At 32.7% G+C, this 22,684-nt stretch overlaps 1 protein-coding gene across 2 annotated transcripts; it reads left to right on the plus strand.

Moving 5' to 3' along the window:
* Nucleotides 1–1,777: 1,777 nt before the first annotated feature.
* On the plus strand, nucleotides 1,778–20,604 carry LOC111004090 (tenascin). 2 transcript variants are annotated; one of them, XM_022274935.2, is made up of 8 exons: nucleotides 1,778–1,948; nucleotides 2,933–3,023; nucleotides 3,450–4,276; nucleotides 12,398–12,416; nucleotides 12,580–13,808; nucleotides 15,661–15,771; nucleotides 16,139–16,269; nucleotides 18,881–20,604. In XM_022274935.2, the coding sequence occupies exons 1-8, from the start codon at nucleotides 1,851–1,853 to the stop codon at nucleotides 19,027–19,029; spliced, it is 2,655 nt and encodes an 884-aa protein (XP_022130627.2). In that variant the 5' UTR covers nucleotides 1,778–1,850; the 3' UTR covers nucleotides 19,030–20,604. The 2 variants fall into 2 exon arrangements, with proteins under 2 accessions (XP_022130627.2, XP_045487727.1); XM_045631771.1 differs by lacking the exons at nucleotides 1,778–1,948; nucleotides 2,933–3,023; nucleotides 3,450–4,276 and adding an exon at nucleotides 10,997–11,150.
* Nucleotides 20,605–22,684: the final 2,080 nt, after the last annotated feature.

The following is a 22,684-nucleotide window of genomic DNA, read 5'->3' on the forward strand; positions in this document are numbered from 1 at the left end:
AGGTGAATATTGTATACAAAGAATATATGTATATACTTAGACTTAGACTAGACTTAGCAGGAAGTGAATGGAAAAAAAAGCATGGCTAAAGATATTTGGAAATAGCTAGAGGAGATGTTAACACGTGAAGGGATTCCTATCGATAGTCCTGAAGGAAGTTTGGATATTGGGATAACAAAATTGGATAGATTGAAAATAATCGTGATGAATTTGGTGCAAAATTATATTTTAATATATGTTTTAGGAATTGTTATGGAAACGAATGAAATGATATTACTATGTATTCCCAGGATAAAACGGATATATTTTAGTATTTATAGGAATATTAATGTGAGCAACATCCTTCATTAAAATTCTCATACATTACTATTCAGATCACATAACGATAGTCATTCTTTTGGATTGGATAGGCCTTGTGATTCTATTTACATTATCTGTTTACAAAGGAATTTCAAAAGGGGTTTATTTTAAAGTTACAGCAAATACTTTTAAAATTATAAACAAGGATTTCAACTACAATATAAAAATATTGAATGCCTTAAAATTTTCTCCAACTTCAATTTTGTATTCTTTGGAGTAGAGTACTCTTGGGCCGTGCGGTTCAATTGTCCTGTACACGCTAACAAAAGAGTATAGTTGGCGCCTGGTAGATAGTACTAGACCCTAGAATTGGTGCTTTCGTCGCTCATCGAATCAGTTTAGCAATACACCGAGGAAATAATGCAAGCCTTAGGATACACTGCTACAGGGACCAAACTTTTGAAATTTGTTGCATGATTATTACCACATACAGTATTTACAATTTCTTATATATTCAATTTCTTGTATATTTGATTGTTATGTTTTAGTTACATGAATAAATAACTACAACATTAATGATACAATAAAATAGCAAATAAATGTACTACATCATATCAAGCTCTTGTATGAACGAATGCACTAATAAACCTAATTTTAGTAAAATCTCCCGCAGAGCTTTAACATTTTTATGATTACATAAAATATTTGTAGTTAAAAAGCTACTACAGTAGAGTATTCCTCTTCATTATTATTATTAGAGCTTTATTAATGAATCCATACAAAAATTGGTTAGCTAACATTTCTTGATATGCGTTTTAAATGTGTTAGTATAAGTTGTAAAAATTAATTTAGATTCTTTGGTTATATTCTATTGAATCTCTCTTTAAGCTTAAAAGCCTCCTTTTTTTGTCTATTTCACGTTTTTTTCTCTGGTTTTTCTCAATAAATTGTTTAGATCTAATTGTCTTGTTTTGGATGGTACTGATCTTATGTTGAAGGTGTCTAATTTTAATTATTGTAATGGAGCGTGTTTTTCTATTTTTATTGTTGTCCTCTCCATACAACCAATATATTATTGTGTTTCGTCTAGCAAACCTAAGATTATATGGCCAGTTTAAATAAAATATGTTTATTATAAGGACGGCAATGCACTCGCGAGCCCTCTGGCATTGAGAGTGTCCATGGGCGGCGGTATCACATCAGGTGAGCCTCCTGCCCGTTTGCCCCCTGTTCTATAAAAAAAATGGAATGAAATATACAGGTATCACTAATTATTAGACGTCATTAAATTATCGGTAGTCATCTCTAAATGCATTAACTAAACCACTGATCCAGTTGATTTAATTATTTATTTTAAATAATTTAAGTATCCATGAGTAAACCCGGTCGTTAACTAATTATAGACTGATAGCAATTAAGTTTTAACATAACGTATTAAGGGTGAAATTTAACTACGCTCCGATGACTGTGATTTACTGTCTCCTTTGATCACATTGTTTTCATCTCTCCAGCCATTTGGTAGTGCGACAGGACAAAATTACAAGTGAAAAATGTGCTTAAAATTAATTGTGATTTTCATGTTGAGTTGTGATATATTTGTTGAAAGTTTAAAAGCCGGCTCGCCCGGAGTGTGTGTTGTTAAATCAAGGTATTATAATGTATACATAATGCATATACATATTAATTTCAAAACTTTTTAATGATATATTAATGGATTTATGGTCTAGTTTTTTGAGGTTTTTTTAAGCTTTCTTTATACCTAATATGCCTAAATGTTTGGATGATGAATTAATGCATTATAAGGAATGTATGTTAGTTTGTCGTTGACATGATAGCCTGTGTCAGGTACTTGCTTCTAACAAAAATTTAAACGAATTTTACTGGAGTATTGCGATTTCCAAAAATCTATGAAGCATATTCAAAAATCTTTAAATTAAAAAATCATTTATTCATATAGGTTATAAAATATACACTTATGAACGTCAAAAAATAAATATACAAATAATGCTTCTAATTTTACATTTACTGCCAATTCTCATATCTAGGGCGTAGAACGGAAGAACTGACAAGAAACTCTTCGCCACTCTTATTTATCGCCAAGTTTTTTTATTTTACACAATGTTTGTAAGGAGCTGCAGCCCAGACACCATGTTCCACCTGACGTCTTATGTAATTATTAATCATAAAATAAATTAAAAGCAAAGATTTCTCCTCTATCAGCTGGGGGTATGGTGAAATAGGAGGACGCACTTACATACTCGTGGGAATAACACATAGAACATGCTTTTAAAAATAGAACTTATGTTGACAGTAATCAATTGCAGAAAGCTTTGTATATGCTTTATATATATGTGTTGTCATAATAGGATATGACTAAAAAGGTATGATTATATAATACGAAGATTGGGAGAAATTTGCTTAAGAGAGAGAGAGATGGAGTTTTCGGAGGAGGCACACTATAAGGCGCCCTTGAAAAAAAATATAGTTTGAATACGCAGCCGGGAATACGCGACCTTTCCCGCCACGAACCTGCCAATTAACTAATACTACATCTAAAATGTGAAAGTGCGAGTCATTGTCACGTACTTGGTAGAATTTTAGTACAAAATCTATTTTTACAATAAAATTTCAGTGCGCGCAAGACACGAGTAAAGCCGATACAAGTCGCTATTAACAAATGGTGTGGGAAGAAGAAATGTGTCGTGAGAAGGACTAAGTTAGAGGTAACTTGTTTTAATACTTTCAAGTAAACGCTTCATTATGTCACTTAAGTAAGTTGTACTTTGTAAGTTGAGTTTTAAAGGGATTTGTTTGTGTTGAGTTAACTAGAATATTAAGTGACAGTGGGCTAGAGATTCCAGCGTGGTTCGTAGTTCGATTCCCGGCTGTGCATCAATTCACCATCAAAATCAAAAAAATGTGCAAACAGTTCTGATTATGATGTCGCTTCAACCCCCATCGAGGCTTGTGGCATCAGAAATCTGCATCTGTTTCACTAATCATTTTTCTTATGGCAAATAATCATAATCTGTCAACACCGTTTCATGTATTTGCCAAAGTCAATTGTCTAAAAGTTTGATGCACTTCCCCGAAGGGCATCAACATTGGGTTGGGCCTCTGCTAATACAAAGCCTAAATTTAATTTGCAGACATACGTAGCGTTGAGGACACAAACCGTATGCTGCAGCGGTTGGCAATATAACGAAAACAACTCCTGTGCACCCTTCTGCAGTACCGGCTGCAATGGCGGCCGCTGCACTGCTCCCGACACCTGCACTTGTGATCCTCCAGCTGTCAGCCACCCTGAGCACAAGAACACTTGTATAACCCCTCAATGTAACCCTCCCTGTGTTAATGGCCAGTGTATCAATGATACATGTGTTTGCCAAGATAACTATGAGAAGTTAAACGAAACTCATTGTTACCACTGTGAGTCAGGGTTCAGTTTAGCAGCAAATTTTACATGTGTGAAGTGCCAGTGTGAGAATGGTAGCTGTGTTAATAATACTTGCGTTTGTGATACGGGTTTTGTCTTGAAGGACAATCATTGTGAACCCATTTGTGAAGGCTGCAACGGAAGATGTATACGCCCAAACGTTTGCCGATGCCATGACGGGTATACATATGCAAAAGGCAAGTGTGAGCCAATTTGTAATAACTGTAACGGAACATGTGTTGGCCCCAATGTGTGCCAATGTTTTGATGGGTATATCAATGTGGGAGGCCGATGCGTACCTCAGTGTAGTTGTGAAAAGTGTCTAGCCCCAAATGTATGTAATTGTTCCGATGGTTATAGAAGCGATAATGGAACTTGTGTGCCTATATGTACCGAGTGCGTCAATGGATATTGTTCAGCCCCCGATATATGTTCGTGTAACGAAGGATTTATGAAGAGTAGTGACGGTGTGTGCCAGGCGTGCTCAGAAGTTTGTACTTGCAATGCTAATGGGGAGTGCCTTGAGGAAATATGTCAATTGTGAGTACTGTTCAAATTCACTTTTCTATATATCTTATAATTGTGGTAACATTTGCATTAACAAATGAATATGTTCAACTCTTTTGATATGTGAACTTTAATCCAACAAACTAGGACGTACGGTGAAAAATTATTACCTATTTGAGAGAAATCTTTATAGCTGTGTTTGTTTGTACAAATAAATAATGAACGTACGCAACGATAAATCTCGTGCGTATTAATGGGGTTTATATTTAGACCATTCCCAAGAATGAATCAAAGTCCTAGGACAATAAGCTAATGAACTGATAATAATGATGAAGTGCGATCACTCACATCTATTGTGTCAATGCAAATGGTCTATATCCTGTGCTGACGATATCATGTGACCTCAATGTACAATTCCATTTAAATATTGCAGTTTTTATTATTTAAAAACTCATTTCAGAATCAAACACTAGATGACGTTTAAGACGTATGTGGTGTAGAATTTTTCTTATTTTGCCTTAGATTTGCTTGCTTAAATACCTACAAAGATATATCCCTAATATATTTTAATAAATAAAAGCCTATTTACCTTGGTCACGGCATCACGCGTGAACGGCTTGGCCGATTTCGTAATTTTTTTTGTTGTGTTTTTGTTGAAAAGAATGAAAGAAAAAAAGACTTTAAACTTTTGTTCTAATAACAAATTTATGGTATGTTTTATAACTTTATTGAAATTACATTACATTGAAATACAACTTTACATATATAATTAAACTGTACGTGCACCATATGCGCCCTTATTCGAGGCCTACAAAAATATCCTTTGAACGAATATTCGACATATTAAAAAATCTTTTTATTTATGCCCACTCATTTGGTTTTTTGCTTTGAATGCATTTTGATAAGATTTCGTAAATTTTACAACAGTTAGTTACCTACGCTTGATAATAGAATATAGCTATTTTAGCAATAATTTTTGTGACCACCGTTTTGTTTGGTTCTAGAATGATTTTCACTGAAGCTTCTAGATCTTGGATCTGCTTCATATCCAAACAAACGCGAAGTATTTTCATCAAATGTCAAACAACGACACCTTTAGTTGTCCTCACAAACTAAGGTTTCTCACGTTTTTAAAATTCTAATTGTTTTTCAAAATACTCGCTAGATGGCAGGCATAGCCAGTTATATATGAAATTAATTACTTAATTCTACTTTAAAAAGTCATATTGCTACTCCAATCTGGGTTCCTTTATGGTAGATTCAATTACTGTATTAATTTCATTAATTTCACAATTCGTGTTATTAAACGTATATTACAATTAGATTTACAGTAAAAATATATTGATATAGATTACATTTGTTTACTACTGAACGGCTTACATCTGATTTAGTTAATATGGTTATTATACATAAAAAAAATTCCCGTGAAACCCAATTAAATATTTTCTTGAAAATTCCTGTCATCTATTTTCCATCCTGATGTAATAGGTTCGTTAAACCACATATTATTGCATAATTATAAATAATGCAATTTCTTATCAATAGGAAAATTCCAGAGTTGCGGTAGATATAATAAAAATGTTCACACCATAATATCCTTTGTTCCTGATTGACAGGAGTTGTTTTTCTTTAATGCGTTATTACTAGGTGTGACGTTAATACTATGATGAATAAATCATATAATTTCTGGATTGTTCTATAAATCTATTACATTTTATTAACCGACGTCATAAAAAGAGGTTATAGATTTATTTAATTTGGAGTTGGAATTTGATGATCTATCTATTAACAAACAAACGGAAACATTCTTAGTTAATATATCCACATGGTTTATCTGAAACAAAAAGATGTCTTCGTTTTTATTATGGGTAATCTAGTTGAAGGTATCATGTTTTATATGTGTGTGTGTATTAACATTAAAATTTCAATAACAGGCATTTAAGGTTCATATTTTTTTTACAATTTAGTTCATCAACAGTGTCGTGACACAGAAATTATTATATTTATTGTATTTGTGTAGCACCGTTAATCGGAGAACTCTTGAGTTTTTTACTTTCGATTACCGGTGAAAATTTGATACTGAAAATACCAATAAAAAGAAACGTATCACATCATCAAAGACAACTAAACTTATTGCGTATATTTAGAACTTTGAAATTGAAAGCATCGCATTATTTATTGATAAAAAACATAAATAACAATTAGGTACGTTGTCGCATTACTCACTGGTTAATTATTTATAATTAACTATCCGATAATACGTTCGTTTACTCATTTACACCGTGTTCATATAACGATTTTAATCTATTTAGTTGTTTGAGTAGTGTCAGCTTAATGGTTAAATTTGAGTTTTAACTCCGAATTTAGTATTCCAATTTAGCAGACAATAAAGTCTTTTATTTATTTTTTCTTAGTTTTTTGTATCTCGAAAGAGTCATGTAACCACACTGGAATAGTCAATGTGAAGTCGTCTATAAAACATGGCAACAATATAACTTGGTTAGAGTTATTAAGCAACTAGCTAATTGTATTGAACGTAAAAATGCGCTTGCATTAAAGTATTGCAGCTTATTTTTAATTTTAGAAGTATCAGACTTACCTTACCATTAGCTTAGGCGCTAAGAGAACCAGTGATTTTGACGCATTTATTTACTAAGAAAACTAAATAGATATACCTCTATACAGTAAAATATAAAAGGAAAACAAAATAAATACATTGGACATGTCCACAAAAGGCTTCACTGATAAAAAATGAAATACAAAACAAAACAAGACAGCACAAAAATTATAAATCAGGAGAACGACAAACATACTAACCAACTAACTTTAATAAAGAAGAAAGATAAAAGGTTTAGGACATAAATAGTTTTAACATATTCTTAAATAAAGCAGTAGAGAAGTGCAAGGAAGGGTCGATATTAGTGGTAGAATCCAGAGTAGAACACATCATGTGAAGAGGTTTACGGAACCCAATGTTGTTCTGGGAGTCTGAAGGTTAAAGGGTCTGTGCGAGCATAGAGATCTGACAGGATAATTAAATGTATTTATTGTAAACCTAGGCTTTTAAAGGCCACTAAAAATTATTCTGATAAAAAAATGTATGAAACAAACCAACGGCTTAGATGTATAATTCAGTCAAGACTTGACCTTAAGAATCTTTGAGTAGCATTTAATCTTTTGATAGTTTAATAATTCGGCGTTAAATACGGTTTAAATAATAAATTAATCAGTGGCGCTACAACCTCTTTAGGTCCTGGCCTCTTTCTGAATCGGTTTCATGATCATTTTTAAATCTAATAGGCAAGTAGGTGATCAGCCCCTAGTGCCTGACACACATCGTCGACTTTTTGGATCTAAAACATGTCGGTTTCCTCATGATGTTTTCCTTCATCGTTCGAGCAAATTTAAAATGCGCATATAGAAAGAAAGTCCATTGGTGCACAGCCCGGGACCGAACCTACGACCTCAGGTATGAGAGACGCACGCTGAAGCGACTAAGCCAACATTGCTCAAAATACGGTTAAACGTGTATTTTAATTTTCCAAATTAAAAATATTTTTGTTTTTCTACAATAAATTTCACAAAAAATAGTGCGTTACATGAATAAAAATCTAGCAAATACCAAAATTATGGCTAAAAAGTAATATTGTTGACTTATTTTACTACAATACTAATGGATATCTTAAACTAAGATTATGTTCATTAGCAGTCTTCAATAATGTTTTCTTACTGTTTGTATGCGCGTCAATAAATATTTACTAATTTTGAGTATACACTTAAAATGAACTATAAATTTTATAATTGTGATACGTTTTATATAATATTAAATAAAGATAATTATAGAAAAATTAAGTATCTTTTTGCATGCGGCCAATTTTTCAATTAGCAAACTGGAAATACATAATTAAAATTAATTAACTTAATAATTAATTTAAAAAAGTATTATACGATTTTTGATAAAGTCATATTGACTATATATAGAGAATTTAAATTTTTTTATTAGTATTCTCCAAACTAACGCAGTTAACAAAACAAGGTCACAGTTATTTGTCCATTACCTGATGAAAACAAAACGTATCGTCAATTGAGCGTTCGTAATAAAACCGATTAACGACCTATATGACAGGAATATCAATCACTATATAATATCCGACCAATGTCCATTTTAATCGGCGAATACTTTAGGGTCCTTTGGTATCAGTCCTCACATTAAAAATAATTTACGCGGGACTTTCAACCATGTGTTATTCAAACCCCGCCTGTGCACCGCTCATATGTTGTGCACAAAATATTTGAAGTATTCGTGTTGGGAATGACCATCAATTTTTCAGTCTTACAAAATATCGGCTAATGCTGGCCTACAGAGAGGTTCTTATGAGCCGATCTAAAGTATTATTTTTTTCGCTTTCGTCTCCAATGTCGTTGTTTGACGTGACAGGACAATCTCATATATTTGAGAGATTTATTAACTAACGTTCGTTATGCACTATGCAGCCCGGTCCTTATACACCAGAGATGGATAAATTTAATATATAATTATGATCTGGGTTTTGGAAATTGAATAGTTGGGTGGGTAATGTATAGCATGCTGTGTACGTATATGGTTTTGCAAGTGTGAGAAAAGAAATGGTGCGGATCAGAGCGGTAATATTGGTACTACAGGGTCATCCAAGTCTCTCGCTGAACACAACTCTTGAATAACACATACAAACGCCGTCGTCACTCTGCAATAATCATTTTTAACGAATGCCGACGCTGTTATGAATCGACGTTGCAACTGATTTTCAGTCATGGTCTGTGACACTCCCACGAAGTTGAATTTTGTAAATTACGTTCTAACTGTGAAAAAGTTTTATATATAAGAAATAACCTTAGTTTTAGACATGGACAATGGTTTGGTATACACTGTTTTAGGAGTGTAAAAAAGCTAGTATAAAATGAAGAACGAATGAATAAGTTTACGCAGTAAAGTTCAATGTGAAGTAATTATGGTTTTATGTAAGGCTAAATATAGAGAGTTCAGAGGTATAAATCTTAAAATATTTAGGCATTATTTTAACATGGTAGATCTATATTTTTTAATACTTAAAGTTTATTAGTAATCACAACAATCAAATATACAGAACTTAAAATTTTCTTAACCTACATAATAATTATATAATTAATAATTAGAAAATTAAAACAAATTAAAAAAAAAACTTGGTACCTGTGGCCAGTGTACCTTTACCGCTGGCAGCATTTCCTCGCCGTATTGCGAAACTTATTGGTTGAGCCACCTCCTCTGGATTCACCGGTACTATCTACCAGGCGCCAACTTGAATCTTTAATGAACTGTGCACTTGTACTCTACTCCAAAGGGAACAAAGTTGGTGGAAATACTCTTATATTTGAGCCGCTTATTATTTTCTGCCAGCTCTGCGGCTGACTGATCTGTTTGGCTTATGTGAAGGTGTCCATACAAGTAGAATCCCATAACAAAGCCCGTCCCAAACACTAAGGGATCATCGACATCCCATTCGTCGTCTTTTGCTATGCCTATTGGCTCCAACAGGCGTCTTGGAGTATTTTCTCACATTCTCATAATCTTCATCATCTTATTTCTATTTTGTTTTAAACTATTTAGAGTGACTAAACGAAAATTTGCAGATTATTACTTTAATTTGTTAGTATATAACTTTATTAAGAAAGGATTTATCTTTAACTGTAATAATTAGATAATTAATTACGCTACCGCCTTCACTTTTTGCCTAATTAATAATAATTATATTACAGAACCATTATATATGATAATAAATATGGCATACAATTTGTAGCGGCTTTCCTTTAGCACGTGCGAATTTTATTAGATTCCCATACGATTTGCATAATATTTTTGCTTATTCAAATTCTACGCTTATCGCTATATCGCCGGACGTAACTGCGAATTGTCATTGTTCCAACAAATAGATCTGTCAAATGCGTTGATTTGATATAAAGACAAATTTATTAGCGAAGTATTTGATGTTTATTTTCAAACACGGAGTTTACCATACCATTATTCCCGGTTTATTCGCGAGAACCAGAGACAATATAACTATTTAATAAAAGAATGGTATGTCAAGGTGATTGATTATTTCGTAAAATTATTTAATGTTCAGTTAACTTTCCTATCCAATTAATAAGTCTTTTCAAGCAAGCTTAGTTAAGTTTAATAATAAACGCTTAATAAAAAATTAATAATTAAACGCTTCAACTGTGTAACTCTTAGTTACTCGTACTCTAGTTTAGGCAGAGACTCCGCATCACCATTGTTACCATAAAGAGTGTTCAGAGGAGTTGTTCCTTGAGTTTCATCATCGGACGTAGAGGCAGAATATGGAGTTCCACCAGTATCACCTCGATATCCATTGCCGCGGTACGTGGCACCAGCTGCCCACAGAATGTTTTCGAACCCATTCGACATAGGGTTCTTGACGAAAAGAGCGTATAAATTTTTAAAAGGCCGGCAATGCGAGCCCTCTGCATCAGATGAGCATTCTGCCCGATTACCCCCCTGTGCTATAAAAAAATAACTTTAATCTTTGTACCATTATAGACTCGTAAATTCCGTATGATTTGGTTAGTCATATATAAATTGTAATTATATTATCGATAAGTTAAAAGTAATTATTCCCGTTCGGCGCTATCAAAGCTTTTTCTATATCACATCTAAGCACAGAGGAAGCGTTGTCTTTAGTTTGTTCTAGACAATTACTTATTCAGAACACAGCGTCCCGTAAGGGTTGCCAGTTGGAATTGAGCTGTGTTCGACGGCGATCGTGCTACGGATGTCATATCTTATCAGTATGGAAATACTGTGGTTGTTTGTTGTGTTGATATTTCAATTTACGGCGAGTGGTTTAAAACTTGGTGAGCCAAATGTGTGCCAGTAAGTTTTTTAATTTTAAAATTAGTTTCTTTACACAACTAAGTTATATTATTATTAAAGCGTTAACAATGTAGTATTGTATTTATATATCAGAAATTATAGGACACGTGGTACAAAATTTCAAAGTAATAGCTTATAAAAACTTTGAAATTTTTGTTTGATGTAATAATATTTTGAATTACAGGCTTTTGACAGAGGTTCATGACTCATGGTTTTTACGTTGTAGTATCTATATCAACCAGAGTTTGAAACCCCAGTCAAACACAGTTTTTAAAATTTAGATTTCGCTAGTAGTATTCTCAACCGTCACTTATACCTTGTATCGTGCTGTACGTCTTTGGATGAAGACGAAATTAGTTCCGATATAAACCAGTGTTTTATATGTCCCATGTCTTGACTCTTGGTACTGCTACTAAAGATTTTAACTGACACCAGTTTTTAAAATAATCAAAAAGCTATTTGATATGTTCTAAACATAGACATGTATATTTTCATATTATTTGTACGGTTTTATTAAATTTATTTGATTTATATATATTCATTAAAAAATTTGAGTATAATGAGCGAAGAGATTGCATTCTATCCGTCGCCGAAATGGATTGTCTTCGTAGGGTTTGGTTATTGGGATACAAATAGGAGATCGATCGACGGTCAGGGTCTGATCTGAGATTGTTTTCAATCTGAGATTGTGGATTGATTATTGGATTCTGCTAGTGAGGTCGTAGGTTCAAGCCCTGGCTATGCACTCTTACTGTAACTCAAAAAGGTTTAAATATTTACAAACGGAGAGAAATAATAAAAAAATATTAGTAAGTAATACCAAATTTAGCTGTGATGTGTGATGGTGTGAAGTGAGGGTATGTACGTGGGGTATGCTCATGATGCAAGTGATTTTGCGCAATGGATATTCTTTATACTCCTTTAGCATATTCTGCGATAGCTTAAACAAGTTAAGACTTAAATATGGGTCCTTGTAAGTGTTGATTAAGATAATTAAATTCAATGTCTAGTCTTCTGAAATTCTGTTTTAATTTAGATTTGAAATGAGGTAGATGTAGATGGGTTTTTTTAATTGAAAGACTTTAACGCAACGTTTCGAAGGTTTCTACGGAATTAGTAATCATAGTTTTCATTTCAACATCTCGTTTAAACCTTTAATATTTCATAACAGTGCAAACCAAATTACATAGATTTTATTTATTCATAACATAAAAATGACAGTACTAAATCTTGCTTTTGTTTTTCAGGTATGGGAAAAGAGTTAGTGTAAGTTATTTTTACTATTATTCACGGATAAAAATTAACGCAACGGATTATAACATCGTCATAAACAGAAACAGAACTAATAAACATCTCTTTCAATTTTAACATTTACAAAACCTCTTTTGTATTAATGCGGTATTACTCATAATTTTGTATTAATTTTCAGAAAACAGTATGTTGCTTAGGATATACATATGATAGTAGCAGTAATTCCTGCCGTGCAAAATGCGATAAAGGCTGTAACAATGGAACGTGTGTCACACCAAACAACTGCGTCTGCCCGCCACCTTTAGTCCTTCTCAATGGGAAAGAATGCGTTAGTCCTATTTGCGACCAACCCTGTACCCATGGACAATGTACTGCACGGAATGTCTGTACTTGCGACATTGGGTATGCTCCCGTCGATCAGTTTACATGCAAACCAGTTTGTGACCCAGCTTGTGAAAATGGAAGATGTGTCGCTCCAAATACATGCACCTGTTCCGTCGGTTACACATTAATCAACAAAACTTGCCAACCTGTATGTGACGAATGTGATAATGGCGAATGTGTCGCTCCAAACCTTTGTAAATGTAATCCAGGATATACGAAACAAAACAGCATCTGCCTGCCTGATTGCCAGCGTCCTTGCGTAAATGGATTTTGCTCTGGACCTGATAAGTGCACCTGTACTGCCGGCTTTGCTGTTGATCCAGTGGATAGATTTAATTGCCAGCCCATCTGCGAAACACCGTGCATCAACGCTTCCTGCGTTTCTCCCGGCACGTGTTCTTGTATCTTTGGATATTTGCCGCTTAATGATACTATCTGTACACCAAAATGTGACGACTGTATACACGGAGATTGCGTAGCTCCAAACGAATGTAGATGTCATATAGGCTATGTTTTAGAGAGCGGTAAGTGTGTGCCGAAATGTGACGGTTGTAATAATGGCCGTTGCACAGCTCCGAACACCTGTGTTTGTGATGAAGGATACACCCTTTCTAATGGTACTTGCAAGCCAGTATGCAATCCGGAATGTGTTAATGCAATGTGTGTTGGACCAAATCAATGCAGGTGTTTTGAAGGTTTCCGAAGTAGCAATAGTTCAACTTGTGAAAGGCACTGTGATAACTGTGAACATGGAAAATGCTTGGAAGGGAATTATTGCTTTTGCAACGAGGGTTACAGTTTGGTGAATGGGGTCTGCACTCCAAGCTGTTCTTTGCCTTGCGTAAATGCAAGATGTGCGGCACCAAATACATGCGAATGTCTGAAAGGCTTTAAACGAAATGAGACATCACCTAATAACTGTTTCAAAGCCTGCATCTGTGATAACGGGAGATGTATAGACAATAAATGTATTTGTGATGAGGGCTACGAGATGTCGGATGGCAATTGCACTGAGATTAGGCCGTGAGTATTAAATTAAATATTGCAAAAATAAAGGTTAGCTTTAGTTAATAACGATTTGACGATTTCTGAAAAGTGTAGATTTGTATAAATGCGCAATGTGCTCACAAATTGAATAACATTAAAATTATTTGTATTAGGATACGATACCTAGCAGTGTTTGTTGGCTTAGTGACATCAGCGTGTGAGTCTCATTCCTGAGGTCGTAGGTTCGATCCCCGGCACCAATAGACTTTATATGTGCGCATTTAACATTCGCTCGAACGCTGAAGGATCACATCGTGAGGATACTTGTCTGAGACCCAAAACGTTTACGGCGTTTATCAGGCACAGATAGCTTATCACATAATTGCCTATTAGTTTAATCATGAAACTACAGATTTCTGAGGCCAAAACCTTAAAAGTTTGTAGCTTCACTGATTTATTTGAAAATAAAAGTGGTATATTTAGATAAAACGTTTATAAAATCACCAAAATTAAGCAACATAAAAGTAGACACGCAAATGCCATATTCATTAACATAATGTCTAATAAGTACATTAACATAATGTCATAAGAATAAGTTAAGTTATAGATAATTGATATTAATTATGATTAATTTATGGTCTAAATGTTGCCTTTAAAAATTTAATCACCTTTTTCTCAGAAGACCTTTCACCGATTTATAAGTTACCTACAGAGAGTTAACGCATTTCATATACTATGTTTTGTTTCTATCGACACCTGCTTTATTCTCATAACATAAATATGTTTTAAATCGAGAACAATCGTGTTTGTAAAATCTTCAGCAGTATCTGTTTAACATTAACATTTAGGTTTATAAATAATGTTTTCGCCTCAAAATGAACTGTGATGAACCCATGAGCATTATGAATGTTAGTCATGCATATTTTTGTCACAAAGTACAATTAGACACCAATGTTGTGCGTTTTTTAAAACACACGAGCTGTTTTTGAATTTTTTAAAATAAATATAATAATTTAATTAAGTACCCCATCATTCAATTGTTATTTTAATTTGACAACACTGTAAATATTTTTTTATATATAAATAAATAATATGTAAAAATACAGTAGAGAAACAATTACCTTACAAGTATATAGACGCTCTTCAATCTTGTCCGTTTATATGTATTTATAACCTGGTTTATTAAGACATACGTAAGGTATAAATCTTACCCTACGAAACTAACTAAAGAGTTCCTTCTTAGGATAAAATTCAGAGGCGAAAATAAGTTAAGTTTGACTCCAGTATATCAAATATAATGATAATTTGACATATTTTGACCTAAAATCAATCTAATCTACTTCTTTTGCTAATGCATTTAGACCTAAAATCGACGTGTCAGGTACAAGACCTATAATGAAGAATAATAACTGAATTATGCCTGGTTATAAGCATGTATATTTTTTTTAATGAATTGTAGAGAAAATTTATTAAAAAATTGTTAAATGCATGTGCAGAGGCACAAATACACAATTTTACATTAAGTCTAGCCAAACTTAAGTCCTTATAACAGTCTCAGGGGAAGACACTTTATTTTCGTCTACTATTTTCCCACTTACCGAATAAAATAATAAATATAAATAGATGAAAATATATAAATTATCTGATCATACGATTGAAGGCATTAGGGTTAAAATAAAATTTATGTTAGGAAGGTAGAAACGAACATATACCAATTAAAGAACTTGTTTCATTCACGATTATATAGTAGTGTATAATAGAACTAATATATATTAACTGTTACATAACGTAATGAACTGTTGTAAAATGTTACATACATTTCCTATTCATATTATGTGTACGAAAATCCCGCTCAAGATATTAATCTACATATAACATTATGTTTCAGAGTGGAATGTAAAACTTGCGAGGGAGAGTGTTCAGATGGCATATGTTGGTGCAAGAATGGCAAGCCATGTTACCAATTGGAAGAACCAGCTGAAGTTGGAACTCCTACAAAGTAAGCTATAACTATTCTGATGTGTCCACGAGAATTATGTTTTAAAGCCCTCAAAATATATTTTTAAATTATAGCATATAATAGCTAATTATTAACCTACTACCAATAACCTTAAACACGTCTTGTTCACAGTATTGTCTTTTATTAACATAACTTTTACGGTCGTTTATGTTTAATTAATTATAAGTTTAAATAAAATAATACAAAACTATAATCCGTAAAAAGTAGCTGGCTATCACACAAGGAATCCTAGTATGAGGGCTAGTGCACGTTCTTTTTACCTACATAATATCCTTTTTATTATGTATAATAAAACTTTTACTTTCTTCTTTTACTTCACTATAGTTTATTGTACTTGTATTTTCAGATTGGCAGGTCTGGAGTTGGGTTGGCTCCTTGGTGGAGGTGTGGGGTTGGCATTACTGACATTGGTAATAATAGTGATGGGTCACATTTGGCGAAAGCGACGAGAATACGGCGTAAAGGAAACTGAAACAGGTATATACATTACAGAGACATTTTTTGATTTTATTAAAAAAAGTATATTTAATACTACTTATCGAGTACTCGAACAAGCAATAGTTGATACGTCAGTTGGAAGTTGGGACAGTTGGTGTTTCTAAATCAAAATATTCATATAGGCAACCCTTATACGTCAATAAGAAAAAGAAACAAATATACTGGCAGTCCTCATATCAACGAGAACTGGCAAGAAACTCTCCTCCAATATTTATCTATTACTAGCGGATCCGACAGACGTTGTCCTGTCTATACGTCTTTAATTTGAAAATTTCAAACTTTTTTTAATAAGCTAAAACATTCTGGACCATTTTGATGAAAATTATTATTCAAATGTTATGACAATATCTATCGATCCAGCACATGGTCTACAATAACACAATGATAACAAAACTTTTTTTTAATTTGATCGCAGCGCTGTCGGGACAGACTAAAATTAAAATTCGAATATTATTTAAAATTTGACACTGCGATGGTAGCGCCGTCTGTCGGATCCAATGTAAAACATTCCAAAATCAACAACTACTAATTAATTTAAAAAAAACATTGTCCAGCGGACAAAATTGTGAATCTAAACCATTCTCGAATCTCCACGAACACACACAAAAAATTTCATCAAAATTGGTCCAGTCGTTTAGGAGGAGTTCAGTCACATACACACGCACACAAGAAATATATATATTAAGATTGGAATATAAGTATCGTTAAGTTTTGTATAAAAATTTATTCTTCTGCTTTACGGTAGGATCGATTGATTAAACGATTTTAATATAATTCTGTAAAACCTTAATAACTACTAGACGCTACCAAAAACTGATGTAATATGGTTTAAGAACTTTAAGTTTATTATTTTTTTTTAAACAGCCAATATAGTTCTCCTTATTCTTCACTAACGGTAGAAAAAAAGGATTTAAAGTTTTATTATAACACATTATCTACTTACATAAACTTATAAATATTATATTAATATAAAATATATTAAAATATCACAAAAGAAATTATTCTACATAATTCCAGAAATTGACAATTTTTATGTATGCAACATACATTAACTATTTAATTTACGCAAACATACGTGATTACTTTTAATTTGTTGGTAAATTAAAAAAAACTAAAATGTCGACTCTCGCTAACTTCAGGATGTCGGTTTTTTGCGACAATTTGCGCGCGCATCGTAAAAAAATTCTCCCATCATTTTCCCATACCGCGCCAAAAGTGTTATAACTTTAATTTCAATAAGTATCATGTTGTGGAGGCGTGGATAATGGTCATAAAGTAGCAGTTATTTAGTTATGTAGTTTAACAATCGTACGCCGTAATTTCGAGATAATAATTATCAAGCTCCGTTTTTGTGCGTTTAAATTGATTACAAAATTTCATAATGTACTGGACTGGCTTGAGTATTTAACATTAATTTTTTTAAATTGTTATATAGCGTTGCAATTCTTTTTACTTTACTTGCGTAAACAATTAAACTTATGCAAATATATACTGATATGATTATTGGAAGGAATTAGTATTTGAGTATTGATCTATTTAAGCTTATAAGCGCATGTTACTTCTCGTTAGCCTTCTCCATATCCTAATTACTGACATGAAACATCACCATCTAGCCTAACGTACGCGCAATAAGTAATTAAAGTGTTACCTTATTTACTAAAAGGAATATTTAACATAAAAAGTGTTGAATAACACTACTATCATGTTAAGGTAACTTTCATCAAAATTACCTTCCTGGATTAATGTTTAACATTTAAATGCAATGGCGCTGGTATCAGCTGCCAGCATTGTCATTGTATTGCTACAAAGACGGGTCGACTGCAAAGTTTCTAGATTATTCCACTACTTAGAGAACTTTTCAGCAGGCCTAAATATAAATGATGACCGTTTCAGGACACGGTCAATCATCATATTAGAAATTGTAATAATCAGAATGTTACTCTAGTTCTCGGGAGGCTAAAAATTTTTTTCGGGCAGTTTTAGAACGTGTGTTAGACAAGGACGGAGCAATATGCCAAAGAAATAGAGAGTCGTTCTAGAATTAAAAAATCACTACTCAGTAGCAATCCTGCCTAGAGGATTCTGGAATATCATTTAATATTATTCTCAGGGATAAACATAAACGAGGCGAAATGTAACCTATTAATTCAGTTTCGAATGTGATATCAAGAGATAATAAACACCGAAGAATTAAAGTGAAGACAAGTGATAAAGTACTGTTTGTTATGCGCGTAGTTAAAGTAATTAGTGACCTGTGTTTGTGTAGTTAGTGCATTTCTACGAGTAATTGTCGATTAATTTGTGTTTATAACTTCCTCATTAATTTTTCAGAAAATGCCCTAGCTCGTAACGATATTATAACATATAAGTCAAATGAATTTATTTTTTGTAATGCCCTGACTTTAACCCAATGTTGTACTTAATTTGTTAATCTACAAATTAACAGACTATTAATTATAATAGTAACTTCAGATGAGGTCCTTACTTCACCGTTATTGAGGTCCTGCCTTCATTCCGGTGCCTCTTCGCTGTTTAATCTATTCCTTCCTTCACACTCCGTCATATATAATCTCTTATTCAAAACTTTCAGGTGGCCAGGAAATCGGCAGCGTTGTATACACGGTACCCGATACGTTGCTAACGAGACGACCGGGAAGTATCGTAAACGTCTATGGCGAAAACGAAGATGACAACGAAGGTGTGAACGAACCTTTACGACCGACGGACGACGCTTTATAGTACTAGTATTAGGGTTTAATAGAAATAGTATTAATTTTATTCTTAATTATGAAAGTGCTAATTGCATTTGTTACTAATGGAATATGTGTTCAACGTCTTACATATCTCAGAGTCACTTATTAAGGGTTAACGATTAATTAAGAAGTTCAATATTATTGGATGCCAAAGTTTTCTACTGTTATATGCTCTCTTACACCTGTCATTAAATGGTCGTTTAAATGAACCGATCTTTGGCCATTATTTTTAGCGAACTTACAAGATTTATAATTTTTTGAAATTTTAAGCCAGGCGAGGCAGTAGTCAAAACTCCAAATTTATTGCACAAATCATTGGTTAGATTATATTATAAAAAAGTGTCCCAATCTGTGATGACTCTGAGTAACGCTGTAAGGTAGTTGGACGGTTTATTCTTGAAAAATTAAATTTTATACTTACTTGGGGCGCACTAATGCTGTTCTGTAACTTCTTTATTTACTGTTCAGTTATGAACCTTAACCATTAATTACTTAATGTCTTCGGATCTTAAGCAAAGTATGTGTCCTTTAATAGAACATAGGTCTTACACAATTTTATTGATTATTTTTGTTATAAGCAAATAGGCATTTCATTAGAACAATTCTTTTGCATTGATATTTTAATAAAAAATAAGAATTACATTTTCGCCAGGACCATTCCTTGCGTTTATAATTATTAAGTAATTCTATATAAAACATTTTTTTTATCGAACGACATCACAACGCTTTCAAAAGGTGTTGTTGATATATACATATACAATATGTTAGGGAGTCGTAGCTGCACAAATCTTCATTTATACTAAAACAATAGACGTTTAATAATACTTTTAAAATTTCACTGTATAATAAATTTGTTTTATTATATTATATATAATACTAGCAGACTCGGCCAAGCGTTTCTGTGGCTAGTGTTTGGTTTATGTTATATAACATAGTAGTAAACTATTCAAGGGAAGCTCATGTGAAACATTGATACCTTTAACGCAGCGCCATCTGTTCATCAAATAATAAACAAAATATATTTGCAATAAAATAATATTGCGGGTATAAATTGCGATGTAAGTTATCTTATTATTTAAGTTAGATAAAACTGCACACGGTGTGCAAATTTGATTGATATCGGTTCGGTTGTTTAGGATTCCATAGCGGACAAACAACGTGACACGTAATTTAATAATATTTGAACATATCGACAACACCCGCTAAGTTGTAATATTATATATATAAGGATATGCCCAGTTCATCATGCTTAAATAATAACTAGGAATATCCGTTCTCGTGTTAGAGTGATAATCTAACTTTGTTTGGCAAAATATACTTAGCATCTCATACGCAACACATAGACTCATAAATGAGAAGTACAAATCAAGTACAAACAAAAATTTTGCCAAATACAGTTACGTAGGACGTTTTTCAGTCCTCATTTTCATATGTTTACTTTTGTGGAATTAAGAATCATATTTCATAACGATAGTTTTAATATTATTTAATGCTAAAATTAAGGAATGCTATTAAATAGCCAGTGTACATAAAATAGGAATAAAGATAATTTTTAAAATTATTTAATTTTATTTTAAATTCTGAAGATGTTTGTTCAAATACGTTGATCCTTACCTAACTTCAGATACAGTTAACGAATAATTTCATAGTACCTGGTACCTTCAAAATACCGAGTTTTGCTCGGTATTTTTATTTTTCTATAAATTGTGTTTTTGGAAATTATATATAAGTACGAATTACATACTAATCAAATGATGAAATATGAACAATATAGATTATATATGCTGGAATAGTGTTGTTGTGTCGTTAAAGCAATTTAAAAAAAATAATATTATTATTCGCCGATAGATGTCAGGAAGATACATTTTTCAGTTTGAAATTTGGACTTCTCAGACACCACCTTTTTGTTATTTTCTATCATTTATTCCTTCGATTTTTCGCTCCCGAAACCCCCCGTATACTAAATTTCATCAAAATCGTTGGAGCCGATCCCGAGATTCCAATTATATATATATATACACACACAAGAATTGCTCGTTTAAAGATATAAGATTTGCGCCATACAATGCACAGAGGCGATTAGAACTTGAAGAAAATGATCGTGGCCTTTCACCAACTAGATGAACCGATCTTGTGAAAGACTAATTGTCCTCAAAACTAAGCATTGTTAAGAAATAAGATATGCGCTGGAGAGAAACCAGATGGAAGCAGATTGCTTCCTTCCTCACCACGATTAGCAGACATGAGCTACCGACTGAAGATCTTCGTCAGAATAAATTAATCTTGCAGAAAAAGACAAACTGCCAGTAGAAGGATGACTTTTATTTTTAATAAAATATAACTTTAAATACGACATATTTTTCTTTATTTATAATTTTGTTATTTCGTAACGAATTAACTAAAAAGAATTTTAAAATTGTTACAAAGATTCATTATATCTATGTAACATAGGCTATATCTAGCTATCATCACAACTTAAATTAATCCTCTAAATGTGAGATACCTAGAACGACTTCACCAAATCGGATAAAACTTTTTAGAGCGTTTTTGGTGCTTATCAGGACAAGGTTTGTATAAAAAAACCCGGATTATCAATCTTATAATAGGTATGAATAAAAAGTCAGTAAAATAGGACGAAGACAGAAAAATAATATAACATAAAAACCACACTGATAATAATTAATTAGGCAAATAATTATACAGGATAAAATATGATTAATAATCTATCAATATTGTTACAAATAATGTCGTTATTAACATATAATAAATTTAAGTAATAAAATAAACAACTCTGATAAGATAAAGGCTACTTGGAAAATTATGGATAACGAGGAGACTGGAAGAACCTCCAGAAAGGATTCTGAATATAAGATAAACATAAACGGAAAATTAATTAGTTCCGACCTCGAAGTAGCCTTGCATTTGAAGAGTTTTTTACAAATATCCCACTAAATACAACCAGCGTTCTAAATTCTTCGCCATCAGCCGCCCTTTTATTATTGCAACAGAATGTTCATGTTAAGCCGCATTAGCTGCAATGATATTATAAAATCATTTAAACAGCTAAAAATAAAAATAAACTAAAGATCTTTGGGCTGTATCTGTTTTCTTTTTACAATCAGTAATCGATGCTATCAGTTCAGAGTTGGCTATAATATTTAATGAATGTATAGATTGTGGAGTCTTTCTAGACCAGATGAAGTTTAGTAAAATCAGACCGTTATTCAAAACGGGCAGCACTTTTGACCCCATAAATTTAAGACACATATACACACATAAATAGAATTTGTTGCTAGTGCGGTGTTTTTGGGAATTACTGTAGATAGTAAACTCCAGTGGTGCCAACACATAGAAGGTCTTTCGAATAGGCTAAGTTCTGCAGCGTTCGCAGTAAATAAGAAACGCAATCTTACGGATGTTCTCATCCAAAGCAATACAGCAAAGCTCGTTTATTTCAGCTATTTTCATAGTATCATATGGTGTTATTTTGTGGGGCAATGCCGCTGACATTAATTCGATATTTCAAGTCAAGTCAAAATTCATTTATTCATATAGGTAACATCATGTACACTTATGAACGTCAACAAAAAAAGAAATATTAAATAAATCTAATTTTACATTTACTGCCAGTTCTCAAATCA

Source organism: Pieris rapae, chromosome 2, assembly GCF_905147795.1.
Source record: "Pieris rapae chromosome 2, ilPieRapa1.1, whole genome shotgun sequence".
NCBI classification, from domain to species: domain Eukaryota; kingdom Metazoa; phylum Arthropoda; class Insecta; order Lepidoptera; family Pieridae; genus Pieris; species Pieris rapae.

Coding starts and splice junctions, on each gene's coding strand:
- LOC111004090 (XM_022274935.2), top strand. CDS start 1,851: ATGTGCTTAAAATTAATTGTGATTTTCATGTTGAGTTGTGATATATTT. Junction 1,949..2,932: donor GTGTGTGTTGTTAAATCAAG/GTATTATAATGT, acceptor ATAAAATTTCAG/TGCGCGCAAGACACGAGTAA. Junction 16,270..18,880: donor CGTAAAGGAAACTGAAACAG/GTATATACATTA, acceptor CAAAACTTTCAG/GTGGCCAGGAAATCGGCAGC.